The sequence below is a fragment of the Acipenser ruthenus genome, chromosome 6 (genome assembly GCF_902713425.1).
Source record: "Acipenser ruthenus chromosome 6, fAciRut3.2 maternal haplotype, whole genome shotgun sequence".
In the NCBI taxonomy this organism is placed as follows: Eukaryota; Metazoa; Chordata; class Actinopteri; order Acipenseriformes; family Acipenseridae; genus Acipenser; species Acipenser ruthenus.
In genome coordinates this window covers 29552688-29578996 of record NC_081194.1, presented here as the reverse complement: position 1 = coordinate 29578996, position 26309 = coordinate 29552688, and the positions used below count along the sequence as shown (strand labels likewise).

Sequence of the window (26309 nt, the reverse complement as noted above, 5' to 3'; positions counted from 1 at the left end):
GGTGCCAATACTTTTGTCTATATATATATATACAGTGTATATATATATATATATATATATATATATATATATATATATATATATATATATATATATATATATATATATATATTATAATCTATTGTAATGGAGTGGGCTTTCTTATTAAAGATATAGAGGCTTTAGGACCCTGGGGATTAGGAGAGGACACTCCATCTTGGTAACACTGAAGTAACAGGAGGCCATTTTGCTAAAGGCCTCCTAATTGGGTTAAATTATTTGTGCATTGTTTTGGCAGTGGGTGTGATTGGGGTAAATTAGAGCCAGCTGCCCACACTTATTACTGTGGGGCATATAAACCTCACAGTTGGTTAATTCAGGGCTGTCAGGTTGGAGAAGGCAGTCAGGTAAAGTGAGTACTGTGTGTACTGGATTGTAGGTTTGGGTCGGTAAGCAGCTTAGCTGCCCGACGCTCAGTCAGGGACTGTATTGGGTTTAGGAAGTACTCCTGAGAGGAGTTAGGTTTTGTTTTGCTTATTTTGTTTGGCTGTAATTGCAAATAAAGATACAGGCACTGTCCTGTTTAACTGAGAACCAAGTGTGAAACTGCTTTATTTTTGTATCAGAATACAGGGCTGGTAAGAGCGGACACCTGGAACAGTAAATACAGAGTGCTGACTTTATCACATACGGTACCAGAAGTGGAGCCAGAAGAGCCCAAGAAAGCACAAAGGGAGTGTGACCCCCAGCAGCCTACCGAGGCACTGCTGAGGGAGGAGAAAATGGAGCAGCTGGAGGCCCAAAAGACAGATCCAGAAGGAGAAGCACCTGTCAGTAGATCTCCCTGGTGTGAATGGTGTGGAAACCAGGCCCACTGCTGGAGAGAATGCCCGGATGTCCCACCAGACTGGTGTGGACTGTGTGAAAGGTTTGGACACGAGTGGCAAGAATGCCCAAACCGAGAACCAAAAAGGGGGCGTCACCAGCCTAAGAAGAGAGAGGACAAGCGGTACAGGTTGGCCCGGGAGGCTGCACTAAAGTTTTCCTGGTGCCAAGAGGATGGACACGAGGAAGCCAAGTGTGTGCTGCAGGAGTGTGAAAAGAAGCTAGGCTGGGAGGAGCCTGATATGCCAGACGGGCTAGAAGAGACAGAGAAAGAAGTGCATGCCCTGCGTGACCATAAGCCACCGGGGGCGCTGCTGGCGAAAGTAAAGAGGGAGCTGCTACTACAGGAACCAGAAGTTTTCTGTGGAGAAGTACACACTGTGAGGGATTGTCAGCCGCCACAGGAGACGCTGCTGAGGAAAAGACAGTGTGACCTGCAGCTGCACGTACAAACCCAGGATGATGGGAAGAAGTGGTTACAAGCTCAACGGGAGGAGCACCAGAAACTCAAGAGCCAACTGCAGGAATTAAAGAAAAACATGGAGGTCCTTAACCAGGAGAAGACGACTGCTCTTGACGAGGCAGAGCAGTGGAAAAACAAGCTTTCAGAGTGGAAAAAGAAGGCAGAAACCAAGTTCTTGCAGAACCATAGCGCTGTAACGTCACTACAAGGCAAGTTGAAAGAGCTGGAGAAGCAAGTTTGTGGAAAAGAGGAACAGTTAAGCAAGCTCACAAGGAATGTTGCTAAACAGCACAGAAGCAAGTCCGAGAGAGACCAGGTGCTGGACAAGAAAGAGAAGAAAATCGGTGAGTTAACTGCTGAGCTACAAAACTGTGTGTTCAAGATAAAGGAACTGGAAAACCAGCTTGAAAAGAGTGAGGAACATGCGTGTATTATAGTGGAGCTGCAGAAGAAGAATAAAGTAAAAGAGGCAGAAAACAAGGAACTGTTTCTGAGACTTCAACAAGCTCAAGTACAGTCTTCTGAAATGGGTAACAGAGTTAAAGAAACTGAAGATCAGTTGTATACTTTGAAAAGAGAGACTGAGTGTTTGAAACAGGAGCTTGAACATAAAGAAGAGGGTTTTGAGAAGTTGAAAATAGAAGCGCTGAAGAGTAAAGAAGAAATGCACCGAGCAGCAGAGAAATGCAATGCGGATTTTCCAGCAGATTTTAAAGGGAAAGAACAGTGAAATACAAGAAGTGCAGAACTTTCACAGAATCAAACAGAAGGAGATGGAAGAGACAGTTAGTGAACTGGAGAGGGAAGTCCAAAGTCTTGTGCGAGAGTTGCAGGTTGTCCAAGAGAGCAAGGGGAACCAGATTGCAGAGCTGAAGAAAAGCGCTGATTATTTGAAAGCTGAGTGGGAAGAAAAGTTACAGTGTGTTGAGTAAAATGAAACGGGAGAAGTTCGAACTTCAAAAGAAATACAGGGAAAGTAGTGAAGACGCAAACTCTCACCTGTCCCAGCTAGAGACTCGAGTGCAACAGCTGACAGTGGAAGCTGAAGATACCACCTTGCAGTGTCAGAAACTGACCCAGGAGAAAGTAGGCTTGGAGCAACAGCAAGTGAACAGCATTACAGAACTATATGAGGTTAATCTAAAGTATAATGCCATGTGGGAAGAAAAGGAAGTGCTTGGAAAGAAGCTTGTAGAAGCAAATAAAGAAGTTGAAACACACTCCACTAGGGTGAAGCAGCTTACTCAAGAGAAGGAGAGGTTGCAGAAACTGTACAAGACGAATGAAAGTGAAGCTGCCAGAGGGAGCCGGGAGAGTGACAGTCTGAAAAAAGAAGTCCATTACGATGCAAGTAAGTCGAAGTGGGCACAAAACAAGTTAAAAGAAGAAGTTATTGCACATACAGAAACCAAAAAGAGACTTCAAGATACTGCCAGCAAACTAACTCTAGTGAGAGAAAAAGCTAAACAGGAAAAGTTGAAGATACACCAAGCTGAAAGTAAAGAGCTTGATACTCAGAAGAGAGCCTTTAAAGAAAGAATTTGTGCTTTGAAGTCTCACGTAAAGTGCCTGGAAGCTGAAAAGTTAAGTACCGAGGTTGAATTTGCAGACTACAGGAAGGTTGTCCTTAAACGGAAAGTTGAACTTCAGAATCTATGGAATCAAGTAAAAGGGGTACAGAAACTTGAAGGACAGGTTAAGCAACATGAGTCTGTCCTCCAAGAAGTACAAATGAACAGAGGAAAGTTTCAACAGGCCCTGCAGAAATGGATGAAACAGAGTTCAGAAATGGAGAGCCAAGGAAAGGAACTCTGCAAGCTGTTTGATGCGCGAAAGGGAGTTGGAACTGCGGTCAGAGAGGCACTGCGAAAGATATGTACTGCTCTTAAAGAAGCAAAACAACAGCGGACCAAGCAGGAGGATGGCAAAGTTAACCTGAAGCTGGACTTGAGGAAATTGAATCGGGAGGCAAGGATGCATCAAGAGGAACTGCGCAAAAGAGCTCAAGCCTTGATGGGAAACCTTCAGAAAACTCGTCAGGAAAACAAGTTCATATTGAAAGATATAGAAGCCATGGAAGAGAATCGGTCCAATGTCTCCCAGTGTCTAAAGGAGTTGCAGACACAGCTAGAGAAGCAGAAACAGAGCAGAAAGGAAGCCTTAGTTCAAAAGGAAAGAGTTCATCAGAAAGGGGACCAGGAGCATCAGAAGAAAACAGAGTTGGCATTTAAAGATGTAAATGGGGTTAAAAAGCAGCACCCAAGCCTTCTAGTCAAGAGAATAGAAAACGGAAGCGCAAGAATAACACTTGTACTGTTTCTTTGAAGAATAGAAAGAATGGTAAGCTAGAGCGCTTGTTACAGAGAAACAGAAGGCGTAAGGTCAAGCTAGAACTAGCTTCACCGCCAGCAACTGAGGGGGAGGAGGCATCTCAGTCATTTCAAAAGGTAGTGTCAGAGAAGGGGCACTTGCAGAGTTTGCAGCAACCACTGGAAGGGTCGCTGAGTAAAATAGAACCTGAGCAGATGGAGCTTGTGCAGCTGGAGCCGACGCAGGGGTATCCTCAGCAGCCACCGGAGATGCTGCGGAGGAAAATAGAGCATGCAATGCTAGAGTACCTTCTATTGTTGCCAGCGTTACCAACGGGAAACCGTGAGCTTAGGCTACTGCTGAACCCGCAAGAAGGGACAAAGGGGACGTTGGGTTTAGTGGGTAGGCCAGAGGTTAGAAGTGCACCCCCTTATAGAAGCATGGAGCTGATGAGAGGGTCAGCTCACATCAGAGGCCTGGTCTTTGATCGGGGCCGACTGAGTCGCAATAGTCCCTGTCACTAGTCTGGAATGAGTACAAGTGGACTGTGAAAAGGTGTTGGCGAAAAGAAAGCAAACAAAAAGTGGAAGGACATCCTAAACAAACTGGCAGGTGAACAAAGTAACCAAATAATGTAATGGATTTTTGGCGGGTATTAAAACTAAAGACGGTGTAATGAATAAGTTTGTAAATGATAACGGTGTGTTAATTAAGGGAAAGTAAATATAGCATAGAGTTGGTATGCCCGACCCCACAGGATCGTGCAGAGGGGGAGGATATGTAATGGAGTGGGCTTTCTTATTAAAGATATAGAGGCTTTAGGACCCTGGGGATTAGGAGAGGACACTCCATCTTGGTAACACTGAAGTAACAGGAGGCCATTTTGCTAAAGGCCTCCTAATTGGGTTAAATTATTTGTGCATTGTTTTGGCAGTGGGTGTGATTGGGGTAAATTAGAGCCAGCTGCCCACACTTATTACTGTGGGGCATATAAACCTCACAGTTTGTTAATTCAGGGCTGTCAGGTTGGAGAAGGCAGTCAGGTAAAGTGAGTACTGTGTGTACTGGATTGTAGGTTTGGGTCGGTAAGCAGCTTAGCTGCCCGACGCTCAGTCAGGGACTGTATTGGGTTTAGGAAGTACTCCTGAGAGGAGTTAGGTTTTGTTTTGCTTATTTTGTTTGGCTGTAATTGCAAATAAAGATACAGGCACTGTCCTGTTTAACTGAGAACCAAGTGTGAAACTGCTTTATTTTTGTATCAGAATACAGGGCTGGTAAGAGCGGACACCTGGAACAGTAAATACAGAGTGCTGACTTTATCACAATATATATATATATATATATATATATACAGTAATCCGTCCGTATCTGCCCGTCACATATCCACCCTAAGCGTTTATCCACCATGATCAACCTCATCAGCAATGTTAGTTTATTATTGAACAGAGAAGATTATTTCAGAGATTGTAGATCCTACCAAAGTTTTCGTACACTGTGTTGTATGTATTCCGTGCGTGCCATTGCTGGTAGTATCACGTGAGTTGTTCAGTGTGCTGATATGTAAATAAATCCTGTTCACCTGCGGGCGTATCAACTTCAACTGCCATCTCAATCTCCTGCCTGTCAGTCAGCAGCAAATACACGCACCCACAAATCAGATGGCTACTCTGTCACAAGCATTAATACCCTGTATCTTTTTAAACAAGGGATTTAGGGGAGCTCCCTAATAAAAGCCAAATCTCAAAACAATAATTGTGTTAATATAGTAATTGTTACAGCTGTGTATAATGGTATTTAAAACAGGATTCATTTATCTGCCTTTTTACATGTACGCCCTTACTCTGGTCCCACCGCAGTCGGATATACAACAGATTACTATATATATATATATATATATATATATATATATATATATATATATATAAATTATTTATTAATGTATTTATTTATTTTGACACTTACCATGCAGGTTCTTCACAAAGCTTCACCCCATGAACAGGCATATAAAGTGACAGGCCTGAAGCCTTACAGAACCTACAACTTTACCATCACACTCTGCAATCAACTTGGCTGCATTACAAGTCTGCCTGCTTCTGGGCAAACATTAGCTGCTGGTAAGAACAAGTGTGTGTGGGTATGCATATGTGCATGTGTGATTAATAGAGTGCAAAGTACAGAAATTCATAAAAAAAACTGTTAAGACATTTGCCAAGCAGTTTTACCTGCAAAACCTGTGAAGCCACTATTGCAAGTGTATGTTATCTTGATGGCCAAACCACGTCTCCCGTGCAGTTCAAGTGCAGTTCCCGGTGAAATGCTGGGTGACGCACACTTTGCGGCTCAAATGAACTGAAGAAAGAAAAATAAACAAAAGCAAAAAGAGAGAAAATGGAAAAATAAACACAAACACAAAGTTTATTATTTTTGCTGTGTGTATTCGTGTTTATTATTCTTTCTTCTTTCCCCGTCTCGCTCTTCTGTTTCTTGAAGCCTGCATGTTCACTGCAAGGACATTTCGTCACTTGATGACTTTTGACACCGCTCGCTGGCGCATGCGTATTTCGCTCACAGTTGTGCAGTTGAAAGTCAGTTGCATAATTTTGAATTAAGTGCTTGTTTGTTTCGTGGAGACAATGGCAAACCATCCATGAGTAATAAACGAAAGTATGAGGCTTTAAGCCAGAATGGGAGGAAAAGTGCTTTCACTGAAAACAGTGGTAAACCTGTGTCTCATCTGCAACAAATCCTTACACACTGTCTGTAGTCTGTACAAGGCATGCAACCTCAAACGTTTTTTTTTTCATCTGAATATCCTGCTGAATCAGACTGAAGAGAAACAAGCTGGCCTCTTTAAAAGCATGACTAAGCAGTCAGCAGATGCTCCTTTCGGCATTAAGTAAAGAAGCTGATTTAACAACTCAAGTGAGTTTTGTATGGCATGGAATATCGCTCCTGCCAAACGACCTTATTCAGATTAATGAATCTTTTTTTTTTTAATTGGAGTGTTGGCGCTAGACTAGAGAATGCATGTTTACATGTTATATTGCAGGTCTAAAATGTATATTTACATATATTGTGTTTCGTCATGAGCAGGTACTGTAATCCCTTTCAGAATAAATACTGTACATTTGTCATCCACAAAACTCAAAAGTATTTCTACACACAGCAGTCTTACAAAAAAAAACTTCTTTTTTTTTTTTTAAACCCAGCATTCAGATCTTCAAGAGCTTTTCAAAAAGAATCCTTACAAAAATGTGTCTTATTATGTGGCGTTTTGGTGAAATCAAGGCAGTTACCGTATTTTGCTTCATAATACCTGAATGTATTTTATAAGTGCGTAATACATACAGTATAAACAGAAATAATGGAACAACATCATAGTGTTACATTTCAAGTTTAATACACTGTAAATCTACAGTACAATAAAATTTACCCAAAAACTGTAGGCTCTGCAATGTTCTATCCCTTGTTCTTCTGTATTTTGCTGCCATCAAGAGATAACAACTACTGCACAGAGTAAGTGTTAGATTGCATTATAATGTTCGAGAGCATTAAATAAATAAATTAAAACAATGCTAGTATTTAAAATGTCTTGCTTGCAACATTTCATGCATTGCAGTATGTGTCTTCCAGCTCTCGGCCATATGAAAAATGTTGGTATGCGGCTCTGTGGCAGGGCAAAGCCCTGCTAAAGGTTTATTGTTTTGCTTTTAGAATGGGTGAACTTATGGGTGTATCTAAATGTAGAGTGGGTTTATTTTTTGAATGGTTTGTGGAGGTGTATGATTTAAAAAGTATTGTTTGGGGTTGAAAACACTGGTGAATGTATTGTAATTTAAATGGATTATTGTACAGTTAAATGTGGTCTGGCGATTGTTAGCAGCTCGTGGTTATTGATAAATTGGCTGTCGGCCACGCAGAGTAAAAACTCTCCTGTAGAATGTGACCATCTCCAGATTGATTTAATGTATTGTTAATCCAGAGATGGTCACATGTATAAAAACCCACAGCTTTTGCTGGTCAGGGTGGGTGTTTGAGAGGTGGAACGAGAGCAAGAGGAAAAATAACATATTGCAAATGCTATGCATGCTGGAAAGACCAGCATGGTACTTGTTGCTGTCAGTTATTTGTGTTTCGAGTTTTTTTAAACCTTTTATTTTGGCTCGGTGAGCTGTGTGTTTTTATACAATCTTTTGATTTATTTTTTGAATAAAATATGCGCACCAGCGCTTTCACCCGTAGTACCTGAGTGTGTCTCTGTCAGCTTCCTGGTCTGGGGACGTCACCACACAGCTGTCCTGCCACAGGCTCATAGGGTCAGGAAGTTTGGCCACCCCTGGTATATACTGTAAGCAAGTCGATTAATTGTAGGAATACATATAGAACAAAAGTTTCATGTGTCAAAGTATCAAACCCCTTTGAGCAGTATTTTTGGTACCAAACATCTGTTTATTCATACTATAATCACATACCGTTTTCAACATAGTGAGACCCAGGACATGCTTGCAATGCTGACCTCATGTGAAAATGTATTACAACTATTGCATTCATTTTGATCGTTAGTGCGATATATAACTTCAAATTCTAATTTGGATACTGTGGTTAACATCAAATTATCAACTTGCATCTGCAATTATGGTAAATACATGCAACACATACTGCATTTGTGAAAAAAAGAATAATGACTTAGTCAAAGTAGTGTTTTTAATATTAAAAGGATATCCATGTTGTTCCCCTTTTTGGCTAAATAAGCATTGCTCCCAATTTTGAGTAAGGATGATTCTGCCTAGGAAAACTATTAACTTAGTAAAATTGCATTACTTTTTTCATAGTAGAAAATTACCAATTTAACATGTCCATCTATCTTGATATGAATTGCTTATCGTTGCCGAGATATGTGAATCCCATGTTTTAAACAATATTGAATCAAACGAAATGTATTTGCAATGCCTGATATACTCTAGCAGTAAGCCAGACTATATTCTGCAGTATTCATTTATTGTAACAGTGTTAAAAGATTTTGAATCAAATTGCAGATTCTACAGATTGCTGTTGCTATAGAACTTCACTTACTATCGAGCCACAAGCAACACATGCTGCTGAAGCCAATGGACCTATATTTAAAAGCATGTTTGCTTATGATAGAATGCAGTTGCTCAACATATTTATCATTCCAGATGTTATTTCTGCCTCATAACAAAATGTTTTTTGCTAATTATCTAATTTCCACATTAACATCCTTTAAACCGTACATGTATGTGCAATTAAAGTTCTGTCTCTAATGATCGCATTACAGCTATCAACGTTATACTTAATTATGACATTACTCAAACTTTGTCCAAACACTAGGAAATCAATGGTGCTACTGTATGTGATTCATATTTTTAAGCAAAACTGAATTGATATTATGCAGTTCTAAACATCACAGAAACATGTATTAGTATAAATGCTTCAAAGGAAATGCAGTCTGCACAAATTTGCAAACTTGTTTTATTTTATCTCTCCTTTAAATATTGTGATTTATTTACACCAGGATCTTGTTAATCAACACATTTTCACTTTCCCCTCTTTTTCCAGTAAGGATTGAAAATTATATTTCAAGCTGCTCTGAAGTGAATGCCGTTTTTTTTTGTTTGTTTTGATTTACCTTTTTTTTTTTAAATTGCCTAATGACTTAAAACAATCCCTCAGAAGGAACTGTGCACTCAGTAGTTCATTCGCAGCTTAACTGAAAAATTCATTGTGTGGCAGTAAAAACAATTTACTGTTAATTACAAGGAGAAAAAATTGCTATAGCACACTCACAGATTGCCATGAATCATGAAGCACTCCAAGAGATTTATAACAAATATGTAAGTGGGATGAATTAGCAGGGTTTAATAACAGAGGCACAAATCATGCAGACTTCAAGGAGGTTTAATTGATATACTAGAATGTGACGGGCATGAATCACTCAGCCATTCAGCAGCACTGTAACATATGGTCAGCTCAATATGTTGCATCCTAAATTGGTTGGTATGTCATTGGCTGTTCCATATGGTAGGAGAAATGTATTTTCAGGTATTTTTCAAGACAAAAAGACAGGTTCCGTGTTACAAGTAGTCATTAGACAGGACGATTTAGTCGTTATGGTGATAGATAACATTGTGCAGGCATTACAAAAATATTGCCGTCAATAGAGCATAGTTAATTAGAGGGAAGCTGCGTCATGAAGGAGACACTGGGCCAGGTTTAATGCATTCAATCATGTTAGTGCTGCAGGACGTGGGAGTTCTGCAATACCACTTTGTTATCTTTTGTTCTTATTATAGAAATGGAAATTACTTTGCTTTAATCTGGCAGTGGAGGGGGAGGGAGGGGAGGTTGACTAAAAAAAGAATCAAATTCTATAAATACATAATATTCAAGTGAATTAAAGCAATAAGTGTTGCAATGTAGTATATGTTTTACCTTAAAAATACATTAGTTAAATTCAGATGTAGGACTAACAATTTACTATCAACATGTCCTAACAATTTTATGTATCAGACTTTCAGCTCTCTGCCAGAATGTTATGTTGATGATTGCAATTTATTGCATCCTTACCTAGGTTTTATTACTGTTTGTATACACAACAGACATGACTATTATATAGATGCACCATTAGACAGAATTACCATCTGTTCATAGAGAAATAGTGGCATCTGTCTTCCAATTTTTTGAATTGTGTTATATTCTTCCAAACACCATAGAACTGAAATTAATGACTTACAGTGTTTATTTACCCCAAGTCATACAGTTGGTTTACCTAATGATTATTGTATACAAAAAGTATTTCATAATGTGGCATCCACAATTGTTTCGCCCACTGGGTTATTATGATAATTAAAATGAAAATAATGGCACATTCTAAACAAGTACTTTATTTTAATCATGTCAGTAGATATCTATAATACATTTAACTGGCTTTTATTTTTGTCCTTGTCGCACCTAGAACTTGCTTTGTCTGTAAAACAGAAGGAGATTTAGATAGAAATTAATTATACATAGAGATAGTCACTTTTTTTATTGGACATAACTTTAATATTGAATGATATTAATTCGGGTTTAGGTTCTATTCTTTTTTTGTAGTCTGTGTAAAGTTCACAGTATATAAAACAAACAGATAAACTGAAATTCATGGTAAGAAGCCAAAGTGCATTTTTCAATTAAAATAGTAATTTCTCAAAATGTTCTGTTCCTTTGTGTATCCACCATTAATAAATAACACCATACACAGCAAATTAACTGTAAGATATGTTTATACCAAAGAAGGTTAGATAATTACTTAAAATGAATACCTTTCCTGTTACATACATTTAGGAAGACCATAACATAAAGCTCATAAAAAAACAGCAGAGGCTACATAAACTGTAAACACTAATCCCTGGTTTGGAGAGTGCTTGGAGAGGGAGTGAGGGGTGAAGTATAGCAGAGTAGGTGTAGATATTAAGTTGATGTTTTTGAGCATTTGAGGCAAGATAGTTAGCATACTTGTAATGTAGTTGCATTCACTCTACAGATTATCATTATTGCATGTTTTTGTGACACTGAGGGGTAGCTGTACTAAGATGGGCAGCGCAAACATACCGCAATTTGCATTTCCATTGTGACAATTTGCAAAGTATGCATTTTTCGTATGTACTAAGAGAAAATATGATAATGAAGAGAGCCACACTATACTAATTTAAATATCTGTTGCGTCATCTTAGCGAGATCTCTAGCATTGCGAGAGTGCAATATTTTCTTCGAATGACTAGTGGGAATTAAGTTGTGGTTTGCTGCAGCAGAGGGTGCCTGAAGGAAAACCTCTATATACCACTCTTACCTGACATGGTGTTTTTCGAACAGAGACAAGTTTTTTGGATACTTGGCTACTACATTTGTGATTAGTAACTGTGAACCACAAACTACCTGCACATTTAATAGAATAGGTATGTTTCCTATTCCTATACAGATGCCCAGAATCAGCTGGAGGGGTTAGCTTTTAAAAATATTTCGCCCCCTCTACCCACAATGGTACAAGGGGTACACACAAGGGTTTGCAGTTCCACAAAATAAACAGTTCATACAACACACAAAAGCGTCCACAATTTACAATTCACCCGTGCTCCAAGTGCAGGGTCGAGTGGTACTGATCACTGTGCAGGGCAAAGTGATCCAGGGGTTTGTGCTGGCTCTGCAGCTTCAGCTCCCGGTCTTGTCCTCGACTGCAAAATATAAACAAAACAAACAGTGTTTCAGCTTCGTTAAAGTCAGCGTAAGGGAACGTACTCACGTAGCTGTATCCCCTTTGTACTGCCAAACTCCTCCTTGTGATCAGTGCTGCGCCACGCTCTGTCCAATCGCCGCACGCCCCACAGCTGATCACAATAGAGTTGTTCCGCAGGCTTACAGCTACGCCCTTTACCCAAGATGACCAACTTCCGGTTCTGTCCTACCACCGAGTCGGCCCATCTCGGTGAAGGTGTACCACCAACCATACTTAGTGCCCTTCCTGGTTGGGAGGTGGATTTGCAGCTCAGATTTCTTCTCTCCAAGTCACAAACCTTTTCCTGTGTTGTAACCCAGTTTCACTCCATTAGTCAGTAGGTACAGGAAGTGATTTGGTAACCAGGAAGAAACTATTTGTTTTAGATTTTTTAATACTGTATATACAGCACTCTAATTGAAAAACTTATAAACCTGAATTCATGTATTTAAAAAAAGCAAGAAGAGGGGGCAGTCATAATGCTAATATTACTAATTCTAATACTCACTTTAAGGCAAAGGGAGTAGCAACAATCTGTTGAAATCAATTAATTGAAATCTACTAGTGAAAATTAAGTACTGTAGATGGCTTCTAGTTGGCTTTATTAATCATGATAAATGTGCATTGAAATATTTATGGCTTTGACGCTAATATCCAGCTTAGAGACACTTTACTGTAGATTTGCCTATATCTCAGCTATATCGGCACATATGGCAAAAAGAGAATTCACACAAATCCTGTTAACCAGCCAGTGGAATTTAAAATGATATCAGAGTTTCAATTATATAGACTCAAGTAATATTGATTGGGTATAATGTATTGCTTGTATGCACATAAGGCATATGCAGACAACATGTCCCTTTGCCATTTAAGAGTTTTATTAGTTTCCATTCTATAGATGGTTTCAGACTTTGAATAGACTAAATGCACATAGTGTGTGTCAGCTCCAGGTAATTTACTTCCTCACATCAGATGTGAGGGAACCATTTACCTCATTACCAGCATCTGCAGATCTGTGAAATGACTATTCATGTACTGTTTTCTTCATTGTAGCTCCAACGAGAATAAGGGCTCCTAAGTTAGAGGGACTCAACATGACAGTTATTAAAATATCCTGGGACCCACCCAAAGAGGTGAATGGACCTCCACCGCTTTACCAGTTGGAGAGAATGGACACATCGTTAACCAGCTCCCTCAGTCCAGTTATGAGAGGAACCAGATTCCCAGGACATGGTTACTACAGGTTCCAAAACTCAACACTTCCTGTCAATACGTATTTTACAGGTACATTACACGTTTTTATTACAATTTGTATTATTATTATTATTATTATTATTATTATTATTTAGCAGACACTTTTATCATAAGCGACTTATAGAAATTAAACAAAATATAAAAATACTAAATACTTTTTTTTTAAATGTTTCTTTTAAGAAGGAAAAAGAAAATAGAAAAAGAAAAATAAGGATGGCAGATGAAAAGACATAGTAGACATATAAAAGCATTAAAGACTAAATAATTATAAACATTAAAAATACACAACCAACCAACTAACTAATAAAATAACACAACACAGAAACACCCCTGAACAGCCCTAAAACAGCCAGTGTCCTTTCCTGATGTTCTTACACGATTGGCTCACACGCTGCCGCTCACACCTGCAGGGAAGATGAATCCATAGCAATCCTTAATTGGAGGCAATTTGTTGTATTTCATCCTGTATGATTGGACTCGTGTGAGAATCGTATAATTAGGTTAATCAAGTCAGATGAGTCCAAAAAGGGTAAAAGATGGAGTCATTTGTAACTACTGTATAGTTAATGAGCTTCAATTACCAAAAATGGCCACAGTTCGTCAGGAGGGTTTCTATTAGTACTGCATTTGCAGGAGCACATAGAGCCACACTCTTGATGGATGGCTTGTTTTAGTTTGGTAAGAAATACTTTTTCCTCAGCAGCAGCAAGAACTGGCCAAGTGAATATATATTATATATCTAAATCCACATTATTTAAATAGGAAACCCTAAAATATTATGGGTGGAATATTGCTATCTAGTAATAGATTTTCTGAGTAATTCCCTTTAACGTGTTTTAGGTTGTTAGGTATTAATTAAAATGTCTCATGTTTTCTCATGAACTACAAATATAATACAAATATTACAGCTGGAATAAGGAACCGTTTACACTATGAAATATAGTGTATATAGAAACTAGTTTCTAAAGATATACAATGGTCCTATTTCGAATACCTTACTAGTTTCTAAAGATATACAATGGTCCTATTTCGAATACCTTAACTTAAGACTGTTGTTGGTTTCACAATCTAGAAAAGTTTAAACATTTTATCAAAACAGACTTAAAAAATAATAATTAAAAGAAGAATAGCTCATGATTTTAATCACTGTGAACAGCCCTACACACTCAATTGTAAATACTGACACCAAAATTGCTGACTTCTTGCTGCTGCATATATATTTAGAGCACCATTAGCTATCCTTTTTTCTGAAAATAGTAGTTAGGCATTATGTGGTCATTTAGTATTATTAACATTAACATCAAACATTTTTGCTGCATTTACTTGTATCCATTATGGTGTTAAAGTTGTTCCCACATCTTCCCGATCGCAAATGTAATAAACAAAATTGTGCTATGCATCCATGATTTCTATTTCCTAAAATTAAAAAATGTAATTAAATAAAAAAATGCATTGTATCGGGAATAAAAACCTTTCAAGAGAGGTTGTCTCACCAGTTTAAGTTAATTTAGTGTTACAGTAATGCATAAAATAATTAATTAAAATATTCTGTGTTAAAATATTTTGATTATGATGATGTTCTTGTTGAAGTTTACTCCCGTGCCTCTAAATAAGTTCCTGTGCTGTGCATTGTTTTTAAGAACAATTAATGCTATACAAAAATTCATGTAAAAAAAAAAAAAATTCATCACTTCATAAAATATGTATGTACTGTGAGAGATACCCCTTAGAACCTTCTGGTATCAGAGAAACATTCTGTGTAGTTTGGGACTATAAAGTTCTGGCTGCCCAAACTGAGTCCTTACACCATGAGAGAAGCATCTCTCATTATAATCCTTCTATTGTTTTTAACACACAAATTCGTACTGTCAGTACATTTTTAACAGGAAAGCATTTTTCATGTAAGCAGCAAGGGTGCTTACACTTACAAGGTCAAGCATATTATCTGGCTGTGACTCCTACCTGCCTAACATCCCAATTCTCTATTGTCTCTGGGATCTGTCAACGATCTCTAGGTAATTGAGCTTATTATCGCTGACCATAATTAAATACAAGGCCCCATATTTCACTTAAGGCCGGAGGGTTCCAATTCACTAAAAAGTCCATTCCTGCTATCATTGGTGCTTCAAGGTTTTATAAAAACAAAAAATGGGGAGCGATAGGTGGAATCTCTCTAGTTCATAATCATAACATCAATCATGTTCTTTTAATGTAGACTTGAAATAACCAGTGATAGCAGGGATTTCAATTTAGCTGTCCATTCAGAGAAGAGGGATGTAGTTACAGGGAGTGGCATTGTGGAAGCTCGCTTAAGTGCGGATGAGAGGAGGTGTTGATGTTTGAGAACCATTACATTTAAACGTGAGTTTAAAAAAATACATTTACTTAAGCATTTTACTTAAAATAATAATTTTTTCCCTCAGTTATGTCCTTCTATAAATGCCGTTGTGCCGTCAAGCTACCATGTTCAACAAGTGAAGAAGTGTTTTGTTTTTTTTTGCTTTTGAATCCCCAGGGCTGGAATTTGGTGGTAGGCTATTGAAATACATAGAGAATGGTAATAACCAACAATCTAGACTCCTACTTAAACATTCAGAAACTATTGTTGTTGTCTCTGACACGGCCATTAAGCAGTGCTGCTTGTGAGCGTAGGATTCCTTTCAAGTACGAAATGTATTCCATTACACAATGGGTTATCCTATTACGCCAGATTCAACTGAACACTCTACCAAAGCTGCATCTTCCGCCCGCGGCATCAGCACACCTGTCTCCACTCAGTGCCATTTTCTATTCAGCCTTTTCAGCTTACACAGTGTGACCCAATGTTCGAGAGAGTGAACAGTTAGAGAGCTTTGCTGTCCTGCCCATGCAACAATAGCGGGCAGATTCGGCACCACTTTGTGAAGGTTTGTTAGTGGGAGACAGCTGTAAGCAGGCGCTCTCCGGTTCATGCATTGCATCCGTGTGTTGCTGCCTTGTTCACGCGCAGTTTGCTTAGGTCCTGCCAGTACCAACCGTGCCTCCGTGAACCGTACCGCACCGGGCACTGTAGTACACAGTGCACCACACCATGCACCGCACCATGCTGTGCCGTGGCCTGAGGAGTCCGGGCATCCTGGTGGCTTACCAGTTGATGCTTGTGCAGAGCTTGTCAGTGAATCGCAGGCCCCCCAGCGGATGAGCTGAACCTGGTCACTGACCACCTGCTGCAGCTGTCCAAATACAATGGACAGTCTATTTGCCAAGGCCTCGCAGCACTGATAGCTACTCGACGGCAGCTTTGGCCGTCACAGGCACGAGTGCCTGATGGGGACAAGACCTACCTTCTGGATGCCCCGGTCACACCAGGCCATACGTTCGGTCCAACGGTGGACGAACTTTTGCTGAACTCCCAGAAGGCATGCAAATCCACCAAAGAGCTGGTTCGCATGCTGCCCAGAAAGGCTCCTCAAGCCAGCAAGCAAACGGCGCCTTGGCATCCTAGGGCTCAGCAGCCCCAGACTCAGCGGCTGACAGTGCCTGCAGGTCTGGGGGCTCCCCACCATAGGAGCGGCCAGACACAGAGGGGGCTCCGCCGGCAATTCCGCCGACGCCTTATGCACAGTCAGCAAGGCAACGTCAAAAGCACCAGCGGCTCAACAGCAGCCCTAGGGGTTTACTGCCACAGGTCCAGTACATCTGGGTGCTCACCTCAATACAGCTCGGCCACTCACTCCAGTTCAAACAGGGTCCTCCCTGTATCCAACCCTCAAGATGCCCTGGTGGTGTTCCAAGAAGTGAAGACCCTGTAACAAAGAAGGGGTATTCAGGTCATAGACCCCTCCGACCTGGAGTCAGGGTTTTATTCCAGGTACTTCCTGGTGCCGAAGAGGGAGTGCGGCCTACGGCCTATTCTCAACCTCAGACAGCTCAATCTGTTCTTGAAGTGCAGGAAGTTCAAGATACTGACAACGAAACAGCTCTTGCGGTCTGTCAGACCAGGCGACTGGTTCACTATGGTGGACCTGAAAGACACCTACTTCCATGTCCCGATAAGACCCGGCCACAGGAAATATCTGCGGTTCTCCTTTCAAGGGACTGCTTACGAGTTCCTTATTCTGCTGTTCGGCCTTTCTCTAGCCCTTTTCGAAGTGCATGGAGACTATCCTGGCCCTTCAGAAGCTACAAGGCATCAGAGTGCTCAACTACCTGCACGACTGGCTCATATGTGCAGAGTCTCCAGCGCAGGCAGTAGCGCACACAGAACTGGTGACCACTCACCTCATCAGGCTTAGCCTGATGGTGAACTTGTCAAAAAGCCAGCTGGTACCGTCCCAGACTACCATCTACCTGGGAACCTGCTTGAACTTGAGCAGCATGATCACCACTCTGTCAGAGGACAGAATCCAGAGGCTCCACACTTACCTAAGGCTGTTTCAGCCCGTCGTGTCACGGGAGGTCGTCACCTTCCAGAGGCTTCTAGGCCTGATGGCAGCAGCACCCCAGACCATTCCATTGAGTCTTCTCTGCATGCGCCCTCTCCAAGCGTGGTTCAGTCGCAGGGTGAATCATCCCCTCTTGCAACCACTTCTCCGCCTGTCGGTGTCCCTATACTGTATGGAGGCCCTCTCGTGGTGGAAACAGCCAGCTCACCTGTGTCTAGGTGTGGTGTTGGGCCTGCGCTCGTCCCATCTCTGAGATGTTTGTTTGTTTTTTTACAGAGTCCAGGACTAAGGTCACGCTCTGTACAAATCCGGCCTTTGTGCCCAAATGCCTATCGACCGTCCATGTCAATCAGTCTGTGGAATTGGAAGCTTTTCATCCTCCACCATTCCAATCAGGTGAGGAGCGTCGGCTCCATATGCTTTGTCCAGTTAGGACACTAGCGTATTACACTGACAGGACAAAAAGTTGGCGGCAATCTGAGCAACTGTTATATGTTTTGGAGCAAAGAACCAAGGTCAGAAAACAGAGGCTATCCGATCGTGGAGACAGTCAAGATTGCTTACGAGCAAGCCAACTTGCCCCCTCCAGAGAAGGTCACAAGTCATTCCACTAGGGGTCTTGCTACCTCATGGGTGTTATTTCAGGGTGCATCGGTCTCTGACATTTGCGATGCAGCGGTGTGGGCCACTCCTGACACCTACACAAGTTTTTACAGGCTTAACGTCCTGGAGTGCTGACAGCGGCGTCTCAGCTGGATCCAGAAGCACATGCATGAGGTAATTATGCGTTCTGTGGACGTTACCGTGCTTTAATTATGGCAAGCCATCGGCCTCACCAAATTGGCTTTTCTGCAAGTGATGTCCTTGCGACGGCTTGGGTATACTCACCCACTGTGTAATGGAATACATTTAGTACTTGAAAGGGAACGTTAGGTTATTATCATAACCCTGGTTCTTTGGTCACTGTGTACATTACATGCAGTAGGATGAAGAAAATGTATGGCACTGAGTGCCGTACTGCACGTGATTTTGTCTCCTGTGGGGGCGGAGACAGATGTATTGACGTCGCGGGCATAAGACACAGCTAGAGTGTTCATTTGCCCTGATGCATATTCATGTGTAAGATGACCACTGAAACCTTTTGTCCTGAACCCAGCATCCTTGACAGGGGTGCAAATAATTTTGAAAAATGGTGCTAAACTGTTTTGAAAGTTTAGCACCAGAGCCTACTCTCTCCTGTATATGTAGATGAGTGTGGGTGGGTCATTTGAGTAGTCCAGACCCAGTGAGAAACTATCATCATCTATGGTTGCTAATGAATACAAAATAATAATAATAATAATAAAAATAATAATAATAATAATAATGATAAATTAAACATGTCTACTGGCGCCAAAATGTAATGTCGCTCATGCTATATGAGGTACCCTGGCGCTAGAATCTAGCTCCAAATTTACACCCCTAATCCTTGACATCCCAATTGTTTGAACTGTCGGAGGAGGAGGTGGAGCTAGACAGCGACTTGGATAATGATCCCTAATTTTGGTGAGTACCAAACCATTTCTGCTGGTACTCATGTGAGAACCTAATGATACAAGTTATGTGAACCCCTGATTATAATCTCTCATTATAATCATCTCTTATTATAAACCTCAAGAAATGCAGTAAACAATTTGAAAAGCTGACATTTTAAAAATGTATGTAATCAATGCTAACACAAAAATGACAGATTCTCCTGACTTTTTAATTAACCTTTAATCGGTCAAATAGTGTAACAGAATGCCCTTAACGCCAGTCATTTCATGAAATGCAATTAAACTTTTAGGCATTTCATGTAATAACTGAGTGAAACAGTAATTTCACAAAATGACTGAAAACTTTTAATCAGTCAAACAGTGTAACAGAATGTCTATAATGGAAGTCATTTCACAAAAGGCCTGAAATATTTAGGCATTTTGCGTAAATGACTGAGTAAAACAGGCAAGTAGTGTAACGGGATGCTCTTAAAATCAATAATTTCGCGAAATGCCTGAAAGTTTCATTTCACAAATTGCCTGATTTCACAATATGCCTGTAACATATTATTATTATTATTATTTATTTCTTAGCAGACGCCCTTATCCAGGGCGACTTACAATCGCAAGCAAATACAAATACATTCAAGTGTTACAATACAAGTCATACAATATAAGTCAACATATATATATATATATATATATATATATATATATATATATATATATAGTTTGAGAAAAAGGAAAACTGCTGTGTACCAAAATGATCAATAAGAAAAAAGAAAACAAGAAAAGGATATTTCAGGTACTTAAAAAGGTAGAATAAATGATTACAAATCAGTAATCAATTATTCTACCTTTTTAAGTACCTGAAATATCATTATATATATATATATATATATATATATATATATATATATATAATCAGTGTTTCATTAAATATAGTAGTTGCCGCGTATTAGCAAACTCTCTGTTCCCAGCAAAAAGTTGTTATTAACCAAACATTGTTATTAAGCAAAAAGCCACATTTTCAAGTGTATGGATATAGAGAAATGTTGTATACTACAGCGCACTGGTTCATTACAGTGTTAAAAAATAAACACGAAAAACACCAAATATCAGAACAAACAACTGTTTACTAATACTACACGGTTGTGTAAAACAAAAAAGTATACACAGTACTGTACTGTACACATAGTACAACAACATCGTACTATCAATATCCTTAAAAACAGCAAACACTCTTGGTATACAGGACTTACATTTAATACAGCAGCATCATTTTAAAAGAAGTAGTTATCCAATGCTGTTTGGTTTTTTTTACGATTCGCCACCTCCAGCTGTAAATCACTCTCAATTTTTTGTGCAGCTTCATAGCCAATTTCAAAATTTCAAAAAATTAAGCATCAGACAGTTGCGAATATCCAAAATCCATTAACATTAAAGTCTATGGGATGGGATTGGTTCCCGTGAAAATGTTGCTAATAACCGGCATCTACTGTATATGGAAAACTCGAAAGAGGTATGTAATTCAATATGTTAACGAAACATTATTCAGCAGATTCTACTTTTTGAAGCAACATTTGTTAATTCTATGTGGTGATGCAAAACTCTTGGCCACAGTTGTATTGTAACACTTAATGTATTTGCTTACGATTGTAAGCCGCCCTGGATAAGGGCGTCTGCTAAGAAATAAATAATAATAATAATAATAATAATAATATGTATATATATTAGGGCTGCTCCGATTAAGAGATTAATTGGACCGATTAATCAACTAAAGAGTTGATCGTAGATTTATTTTACAATTTAATCATGTAGAATTTTATTTTTGTACATAAAATAAAATCAGCGAGTAGAAGCAAATAAACCCTAAATAAGCAAATAACGTTTTAACATCGCAAAGACTGAACTACAAAGTAAAAATAAAAAATAAATAAAAAGTACACATCAAACTATATATTGAAATGTTTATATTTATGGTTGTAATTGAAGTTGCTAGTGGAGCTAGAACTTTATGCCTTATACCTATTGAATAGTATGTTTTTAGAATAGTGTGATTCTTAAAGGTTAATTTAACAACAAAAAAATAGGAACCTATTCCGTTTTTTTTTTGTTGTAGTTTTTTTATAAGTAACTTTGCCCAAAATTATATGGTTTAAAAAAATAATAATAATAATTAAAAAAGAGATGAACGTCACCCACTGTACAGCGCTAATGCAAAATGGCTACAGGAAAGCAAAAGCGAGTTTTTCAATTGTAAGTGCTTACAATTGAAAAAAGTTGATAATACTTTCACTTCTGGAAAAGGTAATTACCATGGATAAAATAGCACAATATTTTGGAATTGTAAAGAGCACTGTGACTGATATTAAAAAGTCTGCCTCAATCAGAGATTTACAAGTTTGCGGTCTTTGATAGTAGGGATGGGATTTTTGAGATCTACTGCTCGAGTACTTGAGCATTACAATTTCCGAGTACTCGAATCAAACACCACTCTCCTCTACATACTAGAGTACATAAACTTCCCAAACATTGCCACAAGTCCTATTTTAAATGCCAAACTAACACACAATCAAGTAATATATTAAGTAATTATATAATGTTTGCCTTCTTGTGCAGTTAATTGTATATGGTCAAGTATTACTAAATAATGTAAAGTATTCAAATTCACATATCCACACAACTTTAAATTGTAATAAGAGATACCTGGCCTACCTGTTTGATGTGTGTCTCAGAGATCCTTTACTTTAGTGCAGTAGTTGCAACATACAAATAAAAATTGTACTAAACACAAACTGCCGTTCGGTCCAAAAGCTTACAGAACGAGTGGGATAATCTTACATCAATTTCAAAACTGCAGCATTCACGATTCACACACACTGTCCTCATAGGGGATATCGTGATCACGCCCTATACGACCAAATCTATAGCAAATGTTGTTATGGATGTTTGTTTTTATTGTCGTCAGTAGCTCCATCCACAATAATTCTGAATGTTTTCATTTCAAATTGTGAAGCATTGAACTTGTGTTTTTGTGGTACGACAATTTTGTTTGGCATAATTATTTACATACCACGGTTTTCTCGTTCCTCAAAATACTTCCAAACGTGGCTTCCTTTGTTTAGAGATGCCATTTTAAATGTAGAACAAACTCAGAAAAAATGCTTGTCATTAATGTTATTACCCCGCGGTGGAATTGATACCATACCATGCCTACTACAGGCATAAACACACACAGTGCACCAATGAAGCGCCAGATCGACTGATAATAAAACCTGCCCCAGTGTCAATCTTTCTGTTGCACCAATTAGAAAAGCTACTTGGAGGCAATGTGGCACTAGAGCAGTCTGTACGCAACGGACTACTGATGATAAAATACAAAAATTATTGCATACAAAAATATGCGTTTGGTGACATTTGTCACGTGACCGGTTATACATATAGCATATTATTAAACGTTTTACCACTTCCTTAGAGTTTATATGCTTAAACGTTTAAAATTATCATCCCTAGTGTCCAGTCATGAGTGAGCAGAGGTGGGACACAATTGGGAGTTTCACCTATGGGAAAGTCAAAGATCTGGCTGTGTGGTCCAGTGGTTAAAGAAAAGGGCTTGTAACCAGAAGGTCCCAGGTTCAAATCCCACCTCAGCCACTGACTCATTGTGTGACCCTGATTAAGTCACTTAACCTCCTTATGCTCCGTCTTTCGGGTGAGACGTAATTGTAAGTGACTCTGCAGCTGATGCATAGTTCACACACCCTAGTCTCTGTAAGTCGCCTTGGATAAAGGCGTCTGCTAAATAAACAAATAATAATAACAAATAATCTGCCCTGGTTTTACAGCTGTCCAGTCATTAGTGAGCAGAGGCGGGACATAAATAGCTAGGGTAAGGGTGTAAGAATATCTGAATTTTGTACAAAATTGCTTTTTACAAATACAAATAAAAAAATGTCATAAGAAAACTGAGACATTGTAGACGATTTGGTTACAAATCCATTTTCAAGAAGAACTTTCTCAGAAAAAATTGAGTTATACACTACAAATACCCGAACTGACACAGGAAGGGAAGGGATGTACTTGCCACTTAAAAAAAGTATACTGCTGGGGCAGTATTTTGTTCAGTACAGAAAAGGCGATATGGAACAACACCTGATACAGCAATCTAGTATGTCTAACGAAGTCAGCACAAAAACATGAGAGTTTCCAAAGTCACTTGCAAGCCACACACTCAAAACTTTTGGACAAACCCGGATTGATGTTTAACTGGATGAGCAGAAGCATAGGGATACAATATATCACAATGAGTAAGTAAGAACAAGTTGTGACGTTCTTAAACGCTTGATTGATTCAGTTGTTTACCTTGGCAAGCAAGAACTGGCATTTAGAGGACATGATGAAGGCACCAATTCCTCAAATAGAGGTGATTATGTGGAATTACTTTCTCTGACTATGAAAGCATGTTAAGCAATCACTTGTCAATAGCCACAGTATTCTCGGTTACTTCCAGCAAGATTCAGAACAGCTTACTCTCTTCGGTGCCTCAGGTTCTGCTAGATGCAGAAGTACACGAAGGAATCCAAGTACGTAGCTATAATGGTAGGTTAATACCGATGTTGGAAGCGTAGCTCAGCTGTCTTGTGTTTTCAGGTATGTGACTGACAGTGGCCCTAAAGAACGGTGTTCAGTTAAAATGTGTTACATTTACTGAAATAAAAATAATAAAAATGCTATTAAAAAGACCAATTCCCATTGGACTTTTTTTTTTTTTAGATTCTATTGATTATTTTAGTATTACTATGCTGGACAGCCGCTATAATATCATTACCTTTATTAAAAATGTGTGATTAATCTACCGATTAATCAACTAATGCTTAAAAATTTTAATCGATTGACAGCCCCATAATTTACGAAACCGAAGGTCGAGTAATTTATAAACTTTCACAGAAACCCGAGATGGAATTATTTTCCTGTAACTCACTGAAGAGGCCCATCTGTTACACTATGTAACACAATTTTTGTTCCTGGGTAGTAAGTGTTATTTCCTAATTGCTTATGCCTCAAAAGTATAGACAATGGCTATTATTCCCCACAAACTTTGCTTTTGTGACCAGGACAGTGATATTTTGAAATGTACCTATTTCCAATGAGAAAATGGGCGAATTCGTGTCTTTTGGTTCACATAAAGTCAGAAAAAACAACATATGAATCCAAATTAACATGTATTTATACTAAATTAATACAAAAATGACTACAAAAGATTTAGAAGTGAGTAGTTTTTCAAGATTTACGATTATATTGTAAATCACTTTTATGAATCAGCCGCCAAATGTAGTCTCCCATCATGTTCTCGTTATACTGTCCTTGGTAGCAGCGTTCAAAGTCCAGTATATCCTGGTGGAAGCGCTCGCCTTGCTCCTCCGAGTACGCTCCCATGTTCTCCTTGAATTGATCAAGATGAGCATCAAGGATATGGACTTTGAGGGACATCCTATAGCCCATTGTGCCGTAGTTCTTCACCAGAGTCTCAACCAGCTCCACATAGTTTTCGGCCTTGTGATTGCCCAGGAAGCCCCGAACCACTGCGACAAAGCTGTTCCAAGCCGCTTTCTCCTTACTAGTGAGCTTCTTGGGGAATTCATTACACTCCAGGGTCTTCTTTATCTGTGGTCCGACGAAGACACCGGCTTTGACCTTTGCCTCAGACAGCTTAGGGAAGAAGTCTTGAAAGTACTTGAAGGCTGCCGACTCCTTATCTAGAGCTCTGACAAATTGTTTCATAAGGCCCAATTTGATGTGCAGTGGTGGCATCAGCACCTTCTGGGGGTCCCTGCCATACTCATCATACTTCAAGGCGTCCAGCAAGGTCTTGATGCTGTTGTGATCCTCTTTGAGGTGCACCGAGTGAGCCAGGGGAAGAGACGGGTACTTGTTACCATTATGGAGCAGCACGGCTTTGAGGCTCCTGGATGAGCTGTCAATGAAGGACAGTATAACAAGAACATGATGGGAGACTACATTTGGGGGCTGATTCGTGAAAGTGATTTACAGTATAATCGTAAATCTCGAAAAACTACTCACTTCTAAATCTTTTGTAGTCATTTTTGTATTAATTTAGTATAAATGCATGTTAATTTGGATTCATATGTTTTTTTCTGACTTTATGTGAACAAAAAGACACAAATTCGCCCGTTTTCTCATTGGAAATAGGTACATTTCAAAATATCACTGTCCTGGTCACAAAAGCAAAGTTTGTAGGGAATAATAGCCATTTTCTATACTTTTGAGGCATAAGCAATTAGGAAATAACACTTACTACCCAGGAACAAAAAATAAAAAAAAAGTGTTACACTGTGTTATTTTGTATAATACATGGATACCCTTGTGATGCTAGTATTAAAAAAGATGAGGTTCAGCAGTACAGTTCTTATTTTTGTTTTGTTTGTTTTTTTAAATAGTGTTTTTCAGTGCTGTACAGACGTTCTATGTCGTTAACCATTTAGTTTCTCTGAGATACGAATGTACCAGCTTTACATCTTTTTTTGTTCATCATTGATGAACATTTCTGTACTGTGAGTGTTGTCAAGTGATTGAAAATGAGACATTTTGTGTTTGAATTGAAAGTGATGGTCTTGAGGAATCGAATGGGTCAAAGTTCAAGTATATTTTCCTGTAGAGGAATTATCACTTTTTTCCTGAATGGTTCAGGATGCAAATACAGCCTTCATCCATATATAATATGTTTGAAAGGAGGTATATTCAGTGTATAAAAAGGTTTAAATGATTAATAAAAAAAAATAAAAAAACATTTTGAACGTTTCAGACAAATGCCTTTCTTTGTGTGTGTGTATGTATATAATATATATATGTATATAATATATATATATATATATATATATATACACACACACACACACACGCCTAATCGAGATACTGATAATTGGGATTTCTGCTTAAATGGGATACAACTTTGAGATTTGGTTCTTCCCAATGCTGTATATGTCGATTAACTGATATGTCACTTTGTTTAATTGGGATACAGTATTTTCAAATGATGAACGGAGATTGCATTTCAGAGCAAGACAGGTTTGCTTAGCACAGTGCAGTGAGTACGTGATTTACGCTGTGACTTGCGTAAACCACGTTGAACTCTTGAAGGAGCTGGAGTCTCCTGTGGTTTCTTAGGCTGCTGCTGCAAAGAAGGTTGG

The 26309-nt window shown here is 39.1% G+C and overlaps 1 protein-coding gene across 1 annotated transcript in view; it reads left to right on the top strand.

Moving 5' to 3' along the window:
- The window catches only part of ush2a (Usher syndrome 2A (autosomal recessive, mild)), a 387586-nt gene that overhangs the window by 93998 nt on the left and 267279 nt on the right, over positions 1-26309 (top strand). The window contains exons 19-20 of the mRNA XM_034017082.3: positions 5607-5751; positions 12960-13190. Of these exons, the coding sequence (XP_033872973.3) occupies positions 5607-5751; positions 12960-13190 (376 nt within the window). The remainder of the gene's footprint in view (positions 1-5606; positions 5752-12959; positions 13191-26309) is intronic.